Source organism: Martes martes, assembly GCF_963455335.1.
Source record: "Martes martes genome assembly, chromosome: 14".
Lineage (NCBI taxonomy): Eukaryota > Metazoa > Chordata > Mammalia > Carnivora > Mustelidae > Martes > Martes martes.
In genome coordinates this window covers 40,589,757-40,602,789 of record NC_137902.1, presented here as the reverse complement: position 1 = coordinate 40,602,789, position 13,033 = coordinate 40,589,757, and the positions used below count along the sequence as shown (strand labels likewise).

Below are 13,033 nucleotides of genomic sequence, written 5' to 3'. Positions count from 1 at the left end.
ACCAGATTTCCTGAATCACAGTCACTGGGGTTGGAGTTTAGGTTTCTATTCTTTATTTTTTGTTTTTGATTTTTTTTAAAGCTTCTTTTGTATTTTTAAGCACATTAAACTTAAAGAACTTGGCCCCAGGTGCTGAGCATCTTTTTTTTTTTTTATTTTGTTTTTAAAATTTCTTTTCAGTGTTCCAGAATTCATTGTTTATGCATGTAATACGTGCCCTCCATAATTCCCACCACCAGGCTTACCCAACCCCCCACCCTCCTCCCCTCCAAAACCCTTAGTTTGTTTCTCAGAGTCCACAGTCTCTCATGGTTTGTCTCCCCTTCTGATTTCCCCCAACTCACTTCTCCTCTCTGTCTCCCCATGTCCTCCATGCTATTCCTTATACTCCACAAGTAAGTGAAACCATATGATAATTGACTCTTTCTGCTTGACTTATTTCACTCAGCATAATCTCTTCCAGTCCTGTCCATGTTGATACAAAAGTTGGGTATTTATCCTTTCTGATGGAGGCATAATGCTCTATTGTATACATGGACCATATCTTCTTTATCCATTTGTCCATTGAAGTGCCATTGCTGCTATGAACATTGGGGTACAGATGACCCTTCTTATCACTACATCTGTATCTTTGGGGTAAATACCCAATAGTGCAATTGCAGGGTCATAGGGAAGCTCTATTTTTAATTTCTTAAGGAATCTCCATACTGTTTTCCAAAGTGGCTGCACCAACTTGCATTCCCACTAACAGTGTAAGAGGGTTCCCCTCCCCTTTCTCCACATCCTTTCCAACACATGTTGTCTACTGTCTTTTGTTACTTGGGGCCATTCTAACTGGTGTAAGGTGGTATCTCAGTGTGGTTTTGATTTGAATCTCCCTGATGGCTAATGATGATGAACATTTTTTCATGTATCTATTAGCCATTTGTATATCTTCTTTGGAGAAGTGTTTGTTCATGTCTTCTGCCCGTTTTTGACATGATTATCTCTTTTGTGTGTGTTGAGTTTGAGGACTTCTTTATAGATCTTGGATACCAGCACTTTGTCTGTTGTGTTATTTGCGAATATCTCTCCCATTCTGTGGGTTTCCTCCTTGTTTTGTTGACTGTTTCCTTTGCTGTGCAGAAGCTTTTGATCTTGATGAAGTCCCAAAAGTTCATTTTAGCTTTTGTTTCCTTTGTCTTTGGAGATATATCTTGAAAGAAGTTGCTGTGGCAGATCATTTTTGCTTTTGTTTCCTTTGTCTTTGGCGATATATCTTAAAAGAAGTTGCTGTGGCAGATGTCGAAGAGGTTACTGCCCATGTTCTCCTCTAGGATTCTGATGGATTCCTGTCTCACATTGAGGTCTTTTATCCATTTCGAGTTTATCTTTGTGTACGGTGTAAGAGAATGGTCGAATTTCATTCTTCTACACATAGCTGTCCAATTTTCCCAGCACCATTTATTGAAGAGACTGTCTTTTTTCCACTGTATATTTATTCCTGCTTTGTCAAAGATTATTTGACCATATAGTTGAGGGTCCATATCTGGGCTCTCTACTCTGTTCCACTGGTCTATGTGTCTGTTTTGTGCCTGTACCATGCTGTCTGGTGATCATGGCTTTGTAGTAAAGCTTAAAATCAGGCAACATGATGCCCCCAGTTTTGTTTTTCTTTTTCAACATTTCCTTAGCAATTTAGGGTCTCTTCTGGTTCCATACAAATTTTAAGATTGTTTGTTCCAGCTCTTTGAAAAATGCTGGTGGAATTTTGATTGGGATGCCATTGGAAGTATAGATTGCTCTAGATAGTATACACATTTTAACAATGTTTATTCTTCTGACCCATGAGCATGGAATGGTCTTCCATTTTTTGGGGTCTTCTTCATTTTCTTTTATGAGTTTTCTGTAGTTCCTCAAGTACAGATCCTTTACCTCTTTGGTTAGGTTTATTCCCAGGTATCTTATGGTTCTTGGTGCTATAGTAAATGGAATTGATTCTCTCATTTTCCTTTCTATAGTTTCATTGTTAGTGTATAAGAAAGCAACTGATTTCTTTACATTGATTTTATATCCTGCTACATTACTGAATTGCTGTATGAGTTCTAGAAGTTTGGGGGTGAAGTCTTTTGGATTTTCCATATAAAGTATCATGTCATCTGTGAAGAGAGAGAGTTTGACTTCTTCATTGCCGATTTAAATACCTTTTATTTCTCTTTGTTGTGTGATTGCTGTTGCTAGGACTTCTAATACTATGTTGAACAAGAGTGGCGAGAGTGGGCATCCTTGTCGTGTTCCTGATGTCAAAGGGAAGGCTGTCAGCTTTTCCCCATTGACGATGACATTCACTGTGGGTTTTTCATAGATAGATTTTATGAAGTTGAGGAATGTTCCCTCTATCCCTACACTTTGAATTGTTTTAATCAGGAACAGTTGCTTGTCAAAGGCTTTTTCTGCATCAATTAGGAGAACCACGTGGTTCTTCTCTCTTCTCTTATTGATTTGTTCTATCACATTAATTTGCGAATGTTGAATCACCTTTGCATCCCCTGGACAAATCCCACCTGGTCATGGTGGATAAATCTTTTTAATATACTGTTGGATCCTATTAGCTAGGATCTTGTTGAGAATCTTAGCATTTGTTTCCTTTGCCTTTGGGGACATGTCGTGAAGGAGGTTGCTGTGGCCGATGTTGAAGAAGTTACTGCCTATGTTCTCCTAGAGGATTTCTTACATTTTAAAAAATCTTTTTCCTTTTTGTTGTTCAGACTGGGCAATTTCTATTGATCTGTCTTTAAATTCAGGGACTCTCTCTCATCTCATTTTCCTATTGTTTGCACTTAGTGAGATTTTTAAATTTGTTATTGTATTTTCAGTTCTTAAATTTCCATTTGGTTCTTTTTTATTGCTCCCATTTCTTTACTAAGACTTCTTTGTTTTTCATCCATTTCAATAATATTCACCCTTATTCCTTAGAGTGTGGTATATAAACAGCGGATTTAAAGTTTTTGCCTGATTAAAAAAAACAAAATTTTTGTCTGATAGTTTCAACATCTGGGTCATCTCAGGCTTGTCATCTGTTGATTATCTTTTTCCTGTGTGAGGTATTGATATATCCCCGATTTGTTCTATGCTATGTAATATCAAATTGTGTCCTGGACATTTTGAATGTTATGAACTCTGGATTTTGTTGACATCTGGAGAATGCTGATAGTTTTGTTTCACCAGGCAAACAACCAGGTTAGGTTTAGCCTGAAAGTTCTTACCCACCTTCCGTGGACCATGTTTCTGTTATTAGTTTGGCTTCACAGACTTGGCAGTGAAGTTTGATCTACCCTATATTTGCCCCGTGCAGTAGCCAGTCATGGGTGGTCTTTACCCTTGAGTTCAGTTCTCAAAGCCTTAGGAATGTGGTTTAGGGCCACATCCACACATGCAACTCAGAATTGAGGCCAGAGGTTGATACAAAGTCTGACTTTCTTAAGCCTCCTCCTCTTCATGTCTCCCCAACACTTCATGGCTACCAGGGGTCTCTTCCTTCTCCTAGGTCTAGGAAGCTGAGGCTTTAGTTTCCCTGCTTTGCCATGTACCTCCTACCACTGCATCCATTTCTGGTACCAAGCAGGGAAAGGAAATAGAGAGACAAGAGCGATGGAGATTTTGCCTACACTCTTAGAACCATAGTTCTTCTGGTTAGAGAGAAGGATTTGTCTTCTCCTAGACACTCAGATACCTGCCTGGCTGCTGCTACTGCTATGAGGTTGTCTGGAGTCTGACTGAGAAAGAACGAAGTAACTTAACAAAGAGTATCTCAGGGCTTCTCCTCCATGCTCTGTGACCTGTAGGAGCCTACTTTTCTGTTCCTCGGCCCAGAAACAGAGATGTTTTCTTGGTGCTCTGTCCTTGTCTGTACACGGTGCACATTTCTGTTTTCAGATGCTCTCTGAGCCCATACCCAGGAATTTTGGAGGGGGACACCCCAGGAAATTCAATGCAGTTGAATGGTGCTGTGGGTTTGGTTTCCTTCTCTGCTACCATTTACTTTTCAGAGTCATCAGAGAACTGCTTATTTGTTCTATGTGAGTTTTGAGTTGCATTCAGGGGGCAGGGCAGAATTGAGTACGCCTACACACCTTGAAGGGACTCAGAAATGCTTGTGTGTATGTGTTTAACATAAAAGGAGAGCCTGTCTATCTCCTTTTTGCCTGGAGGGAAGGGGAGAGGACCAGGCAACTTACTTGCATTGAATATCGACTATGAGCCAGCCACTGTGTCCTGGGGCCCAAAAGCATTATTCTATGTCTCTCTGAGAGAAGTATGGTGTTATGGGTTCCACATATAGCTGGGGAAAATTAGGCTCAGATTAATTAGTTCAAAGTTATATAGATCATACGTGGTAGAATGAGGATGTGTCTTGTGGACTGTTGGAGAAAGATTCAGAAAGGTTTGTGAAAAACAGAAAAGACTAGAAAACTCAAAGCTGATACCCCGCTTGCCCTCTCTCTGCAGGGTGGATGAAGGGGACGCTGTGATCATGCACCCTGGGGTCCTGTGCATCATGGTGAGACTGCTGCCTCGGCTGTACCACGCAGACCACCCCCAGGTACTTGTGGATAAACACACGTATTTGTCTTTCTCACGTGACGACTCACTTAAGCTCCTTCTGGCCCAACTTCTTCTTCTTTGCCTTTGCCCTCAGTATCCTGCATTAGCAGACTGCCCCCCCCCCCCGCCCACCCCTCCCGCGAAGCTCTTCCTGCAGGGGAGAGTCAGCGTGTCCATGACCCTTGATTGAGTTCTGCTGCCCTTCCCTCCAAGGCCATTTGAAACAGGTCATTTCTGCTGGTGAAGTGACCCTACTAAAATCCACAGTCAAACATAAACTAGCTGAAATGATTCCGCCTTCATGAGGCCAGCCCTGGGTACTGAGGACAGCACTGGGCATTGGTGGTGCTGGAAGTCCTCCCCACCGCCCCTGGTAGTCATCCATCCTGTGGGTGCTGGCTGTGATCATGGCTCGGTGCTCTGTATAGGACATGCCAGGCTAACAAGATGGACACTGTCCCTGGATCCTGTGTCTATCATGGGGACCAAGAGATGGTGCCAGTGCAGACAGACTAAATAAATAAGCCCACAAATGAATATACAATGACAGATTGTGACAAGTGATAATAATAGGGAAAAATAAGATGCTGAGAAAGAATAATGGGAATGGAGGTGGGGGAAGACCTGATTAAATCTAATTTAGAGGAGGAGGTGGAGGTCAGGGAAGCCATCTCCTAGATGGCGACATTCAAGCAGGGCCCTGAAAGATGAGTAGCAATTAACCAGGCAGGAAGGAGCCTGCTGCAGGCGGCTGGGGTGGGAGCAGAGGGGGAGAGTGGGAAATGTGCCAGATGGGGCAGGCGCAGGATGGCTGGAGCCCTGCTTATGGATGGAGTTTTATCCCTAGGGTAGCAAGAAGCCTCACAAATGAGGAGAGGATGACTCTATCAGGTTTTTGTATCAAAAACTCTCTCTGTTTATGGCATGGGGAATGGCCTGGGAATGGGGACAACAGTTCGAAAGCAATGTCTGCAGGACCACACCGAAGGTGGCTCAGCTAGGGTGGTGTCTGGGCAAGTGTGAAGAGAGAGGAGAGACAGACTCATGGGACCCCGAGATGAGGTCCAGGGGGTGGGAAGTGGGTCAGAAAAAAAAAAAACCCAAAACCCAAACCACCCAAGTTCCTGTCCTCACAGAACAAGGGCCTCCACAGCAGGATGAAAGGATTGAGTAACAGAACAAGGCAGTTCTTGTTGAGGAAACCCTGGAGAATCCATGCTCTAATGAGTGCAGAGGAGAGGGTACGAACTGGACTGAGCAACCAGGTGTGGTGCTGGACCTTTTCATGGTTTGTCCTCATTGCAGTTTTCTTGGGAGTATTATTTGTCTCCGTTTTCACCAGTGGGGAAACAGAGGCTCAGATCATTTAAATGACTTGGAAGGATTCCCAGTTGGTGGACCTGGTATTAAATGTGGTCCTACCTGGTGGCAGGTCTCCTGGTCTTTCCCTTGCGCAGCTGTGGCTTCTGCAGGAAGAATGAGGGACCAGGGTTGTGGGTTCAGCTGGGTTTTGTCCAGGACCTAAAAATGAAGTGATATGTTCTAGGAAGAAATGAACACTAGTGGTGTCATTAATCACAGCCTGAAAATGACAATGACTAGTAAAATGTTGCAAACCTGCCAAAATCAGTGAGAAAAGTGGAACAGGGAGCAAAAGCCTTGATGTGTAGGGAAGGGAACTGTTTTCACCAAAGAAATTCTGTAGTATTTCATACAGGCTTGCAAAAAAGGGCTGACTTGGTTCCATGTCTCTATGTCCCTTTGTAACTGGAATCTTTTTTCTGGTTCCTGCTCCTTTGCTGGAAAGTGACCATGAAGTGATGATCAAACCAATGAAGAGAGACTCATCTCATAGTAAAATGGAATGCACTTATATTTTTCTACGCTTGCAGAAAATAAGTAGGCTGGAGTAAAATGGGCTTGATCGCTTCTTCAGTTACCTGTTGCTGTGTGACAAAGTGCCACCCAGTTAACAAACTATGTCATTCTTTCTCACGGTGCCTGTGGGGTAGGAATTCCGACAGCCTCAGCAGGGACAGCCCGTCTTTGCACCCCAAGGTGATGGGTGGGCTGGACCATTTAAGATGTCTTCCTTACTCACACAGATGGCACCTCACAGGGCTGGCTCCAATGACCAGAGGCTCCTGGGCTGGGCCAGATGCCTGGGGCCTTGGTTGAAACTGTTATAATAGCATTCTGGGTTCTTCTCCACGTAGCCCTCTCCGTCCAGCCTCTATCCATGCTCCTCCAAGTGAATTCTCCATCAGGCCACATAGTAGCTCAGGGCTCTCAAAGGCACAAAAGCAGAAACTTCCAGGTCCTCTGAAGGCTTAGGCCTTGAACGAGCTGACCTTGCTTCCACAGCATTTGTTGGTCAAAGTGAGTCACAGGTTCAGCTTAGACTCAGTGGGAAGGGCCATATGCCTTCTCTACTGATGTGAGAGGTTACATGTGTGTAAAGGACAGAAGGGATTGTTGGGGGTCATCTTTTAAGACCAGTACCTACTTGCCTTAAGCATCAACTGGTAGATAAAAATATTTGACCCTGAAATAAAGCATCTTCTAGTTCTTTACATGTCTTCTAGTCGTTTAGTTGTCTCAAATCTGGGACTTTACTTTCTTTACCTTGATGTTCAAGACAGGGTCTGCCTGGACCATTTTGGATACTAATCACACTCAGGGATACCTCTGTGCCAGGCCTCTTGTTTCATCAGTATTCATAACAGCTCATCCCGGCACACTAGAATCTTCCCACATGGTAGGGACTTGAGGCTCAAGAAAGGTGGGTGACTTCCTGTGGTCATGGAACTGGTGACGGGAGTTCTGGAACTCACTCCCCGGCCCCAGATCAAGGTGTGTTTGATGAATGGCTCTCTGATCTTTGCAGCTTTTGCAGGATGTAAGGTCATGATCTCTTGGCATTGCCCAGTTTTGCAGGTGCAGTAGCTTTACAGTAAGGATGTCTGGCTTCCTTAGCTATATTTCCAGCCATACAGTGTACCTGGAATGAGAACAACCAAGCCAGTGGTTTGGGCGGCCTTAGCAGCCAAATGGTTGCTGATGGGTGTGTTGTGCCCAACTCCATGGCGGTGAGGACCGATGAAGTGATGCAGAGCAGAGAGTGGCCTCTCTCTGCAGCTCATGCATGGGAATTATGGCTGAACCTGAGTTTCAGATAAACTCTGTGCCTTGTCATGTTAGTGTATGGAGTGGAACTGGACTCCTCTGTGATAGCCATCAGACGCATTAAGTATGCAAATGAGAATTCCATCTGGTAGGATTCTTTTTCTCTATTCGGGTCAGAATAAGTAATTTAGGAAAAGTCTAATTCTCCCTCACTGTCTCTCAAAATGCAAATGAAATGTAGTCATGCGTTTTCTCAAATATTTTCTGCAGATGCCAAATCAGCAGCTATTAAAAGTTGAATAATTACAGTAATTAATTTCTGAAAGGGGAGGGTGGGAAACCTCATAACAATCAATAGAATAGTAAATCAAATGAGAAAGGAGACCACACAGGAAAATGCTGGAATGAAAAGGACTGCAGGACTGCATCCTCCAGGCAGGAAGTTTCAGTAGATGGCAGTGTTACGAAGAAGATGGAATATGAGTTCCCCTCATCTCCCTGTCGGTTGGCCTACCGGCTCCCAGTATTGCACTCTTAGCCACCTTCCTATCTGATGGATGAGAAATTGATGGCTTTCCAAGGTCCAGATGTCATTTCAAGAGTGACAACTTAAATAACTACGTATATGGGTGGTCTGATTTATTTCTAATTATGGCCACATGAAATTTGTTTTGCTTACAGCCAAAAGGTGTCTTCCCCCTCTCCAAAATGCTAGCACCACGGGCTGCTCTTGGGAAGATAACCCAGCTGTGTCATCATCAATATTAAAACTGGATTGTGGGAATCACTATGAATGAGGCAGAAATGGCATCCAGCTCAGTTCTCTGGGAGCTGAGTTGGCCTCAGAACGAAACAACTGATTGGAAAGAAGACATTTTTCCTTTCTGGCATGCTCAGCAGCCACAGGGGTCTTGCTCTGTGAGGGCTCTCTGGTCCCCAGCATCACTGTGTTTTCATCAGGACGGTGGCCTTTATTCAGTTCCTGGCAGAGGGGTCTTTGCTTGTGTGCACGAGGACTGTAACTCAGAGGGTGGGAAGCCAGAACCAGGTTAACGGAGGTGGAGCGCACAGTGCTTTAGAACAACTAGTGTGATCCATATGTACCTGTGAATAATTTTACTCAGCACCTTCCAGATGCTACTGGGGATTCAAACATGAATGTCACAGGAGCTCACAGTTGGAGTTGAGGATGACTAGGGAGAGGAGTGTAGAAGACAGTAAGACCACACTCTGTTGTCCAGAACAGAGGTTTGCCCACTGGGCCTTGGGGCAGAGGGAAAGGAAAGCCACAAAGAGTTGGGGAAACTGGAACCAGGCTTTAAGGAAAAGACGTGCTCATGGCAGATCAGCTGGAGGAGGGAAGGGAGAGAAGATCATCCATAGAGCGAGGCACATGTGAAGATGTCCATTTGGGGACTCTGAGTAGTTCAGCTGGGCTAGGATAGACAATGTGGGCAGAGTGTGTGGGGCTGTGATGTGCAGTCAAAGCCACACCATGAAGGATGCTGAATACCATGCTGAGAGAATTGAATTTTCTTGGGGTACCATCCATTATCATCATCATAACCATCACCATCATCAGCATCACCACGAGCTCTACAGTCTTTACTGAGCGCCTGCTCTATGAGGGCAGAGTTCAGACTCCAAACACAGCAGAATGTCATCAGATCTCAACTCTGCCACTTCACAGTCACACAGACACAGGAAATGATTCAGCCTCCACAATCCTTCACTTTCTTTGCTGTCATATGGGGGTAATAATATCATCCTGTGGCATTATTGTGAGGATTAAATGCAATGAGTCCTTAGCATGGCGAGCAGAACATACACTGCACCATGGGAAACACTTACTAAATGGTGGAATTACTGCTACTAGTTGCCAGAAACTCTACAAATGCTTTATCCCTTAATCTTTATAATAACCCTGCAGGGTGGATATCAGTATCCCCACTTTGCTGGTGAGGACTTGAAACTTGTAGAAGTTGCTAGGCGGTGGATGTCTGTGGTGCCAGACTCCTGGACCTCCTGCCTCTGTGCTAAGTGGCTTTTCCTGTATGGACGTGGCAGCCATAGGAGGGCTTTGGAAAGCAACAACATGATCAGACCTGAGTATTACAGAGACTCTGATCTACAGTCAGCCAGCACTGAGTCACTGTTGTGTGTGTTCCAGATTCTACTGCCACGGAAATGTCCTGCGCAGTCTGATGGGACAGAGAAAAGATCGGGCTCAGGGCTGCGTTCATCTATCAACTCATTCATGTCTTAATTTAGAAAAGGGTGCCATTTTCTGGAATTAGCCTGCATTTCAAACACATTGAACTAATTATATGGGTTTCAAATAACTGAAATATTGACAGCATTAATAGCTCTGGGTAGCATTGTGTAAGGGCATGCTATTTGAAAAGAGCTATTTTCTCCAATAAGGAAATGAGTAAAGTAGGAGTCTCATTTTGTTAAAGTATGACACCTTAGAAATTCCAAATATGTTGAATTTTAGATATCCTGTCTTCTTTCATACTAAAACCCCATCCCCGAAATTTCTGTTGTTCCTGGAAAAATGTCAAGCTTGGTCAAGATTCAGTTTACTTTTTAGGGTAGCCTTTTAAATAGAGCAAATAAACATAATCTCACATGATGACCAAAAAGATCAAAGGAAAAACACAATGAATGTAGAACGATGGCGTAGAAGTTAAAGCTGTATGGGAAGACTTCTGGCCCAATTATCAGGGGACCTTGCTTATAGACCCTTTTCCCATCATTAGTTCTGTGACTGATGTAGGCTACTTCCAGTTCCCACACCTTGGTTTCAGCTACTCAGATTTGGCCTAGATCACAGGGGTTGCAAACTCAATGTCTTGGGGCCAGGAAGGTGAAAGAAATGTGTTGGTGGAAATAATAGGGAATGGTGAGGTCTGTGGCTGTTGGGAAGGGTACTTGTTCTGCCTAAAGGCACTTTTACTTAAATGGGGGCAGTAAAACAGGAGGAAAGCCAGACTATGCCCACCAAATAAAACACTTCTAGACACCATCAATTTAGAACCCTTGTGTGATCAGGGTTCCCTCCCTTATAATGAGTGCATCACACTGTGTTAAAATCATGGGCTTTGGAGTAAGACTGGGTTGAATGTCAGTTCTGATACTCATTAGCTGTGTGACCTTAGGAAACTGATGTATCTCCAAGTCTTAGTGTTCCCTTATTATATTTTCCCATTGGGAAAAATAGTGGAAAATACAGTTGTAATGTACTTAGCACAGTACCAGGCACACAGTATCTGCTCATCATACACCGGCTCCATTATATACCATCCCCCCAGCACCCTTTTCTTCTAGCTTGGCAGTCTGTATTCCTAGGACTTTGGGTCATGGCATATAGAAATTCGGAAATAGAAATGGAAGATAATACATTTTAGGTATATCCCCAACTGGAGTTTTACTATTATTAAATTATTAACAGAGAATTGATGTTGAGCTATATATTATAGACTGCTTGTGAATCAGAAGCCTGAGTCCTCTCCTCTGCCTGTTTTGCATTTGATCCATGACCTGGGTGAACTCAAATGGCATATGACATAGATCTGGGAGGAGGAGTTACCCACTAGCTGACAAAATGAGGATGTGAAAGGTTTCTACCAGCCTGAGGAATGTATCAGAATCCTTTGGGTCAAAATTCAGCAGAGATGATCAGGCCTATGCTCATGTCTTAAAGCACATATACACTGGGCTGGGAAAGACAGAATAGAGTATGTGGAAGAGTCCCAGAGGGTTTAGTGCATGGCCAGTAATTGTCCCAAGTTGGGTGAGGACACTGCTATGGTGAGTTCTACTTCCCTCTATATTTATAGAAGTGTAGTGCCCAGCTAAAGGGAAGTGGTAGTCCCATGACCCCTTAACACTACATCTGTGTTTGTCCAGAGGTGAGAAGCCAGGATGGCGAGGGATCTGAAAAACCTCCTTAGTCATGGAAGGAATAGTGAACAGATCTGAGGGTTGGAAGCTTAGAGAGAGAAGACATTGAGGACATAAGAGCTGAGCAGGTACTTGTTAGTCAGCTGGTGGTAGAACAGTGCACACAAGACCAGTTAGTTAAATAGCAGATGGTTTGGGCTCAATGTAAGAATATACTTGTTCAGACTAGATGGACAGCTAGAGAGGTGGTTCCAAGGGGCTCGGAAATGTGGCCACTAGCAACTTACATATATATGAGATTCCCACCTAGCCTCTCAAGATGGCAGAAATGGTCAAACCCATTTAGGTCTTGCACACGGCAAATACTGTGTACCAGTTCCTAAATTCGGATGATCCCAGTGTAGGCAAAAGCCGTGAATACTTAGTTTTTCCTGTAAGTTGTGAGACATTGGCCTAGGACAGGATAGGATAGGTACCCCCTTCCCACCCCACAGAGTCACCAGTTTCAACTGACTTTGCCTTGAAAACCCGGAGCTGGCCAGTGCTCTGCAAGCTTCAGCACCTGGGGGCCTGTGAAGCAGCGATCCCAGCGGCAAAGTGGAATTGACTTTCTGGTTTGGATTCCTGTCCCTCCACGCACTGTGTAATCTCAGCAAGCTGTAATCTCTCTGGGCCCCAGTTCCCTCGTCTGTAAAATGGAGTAATAACAGCATCCAGCTGATGGTGTTCCAGGACTAAATGAGCCAGTATGTGAAAGCACTTAGAAGAGTCAGCCTTCAAATAGTGAGTGGGCAGTGGCTTTAGCTCCCATCGCAGCCATGGGGTCTGTGGACATGGTAGGTGTGTCCTCCTGCTCGTGCACTGAGCTGGTATGATGCACAGTGGCCATGAAAAGCAGGTGTTTGGTTGGAAGGAGTCTTACTGGTATTAGAAGAGAAGACCATGATTAAGAAGAGTTAATATCCTGAAAACACTTGCATCCTATAAGAAAAAGCACTTTCACAGAAACTGTTTCTACTGACTCCCCCAAACAACATACCAGGGATGTCAGTGTTTTTATTATTCCCATTTTAAAGCTAAGGAACTGAGGCCTTGAGAAAATAAGGAACTAGTCCAGGTTCACCCATTAGTTAGTGTTAAAGCAGCCTGAGAACCTAGCTGTGGGGAGATTTCGGTGCCCTCACCTAGAGGATGAAGGGAGGATGAATGTCTGTCTGAAAGCTTAGAACCAACACACCAGGGCTTAAGCCTCAGTTGGCGTGTGAATAGATCTTTCATCTCTAGAAGAGAGGGTGTCTTCTGCAGTCTTCTTCCAGGAAGCTTCTCCGGACACTCGTGGATGGCTACCTGTTAGCCACAACAAAAATCTGCTTTAAAAATATCTCTTAGCAAAAGTTGTGTCAACAGCGTACTTTGG

At 44.0% G+C, this 13,033-nt stretch overlaps 1 protein-coding gene across 1 annotated transcript in view; it reads left to right on the top strand.

Annotated features, from left to right (window-relative positions):
* Positions 1-13,033, top strand: part of WDFY4 (WDFY family member 4) — a 246,225-nt gene that overhangs the window by 40,856 nt on the left and 192,336 nt on the right. Inside the window, exon 13 of the mRNA XM_080823652.1 lies at positions 4,489-4,582. Within this exon, the coding sequence (XP_080679778.1) occupies positions 4,489-4,582 (94 nt within the window). The remainder of the gene's footprint in view (positions 1-4,488; positions 4,583-13,033) is intronic.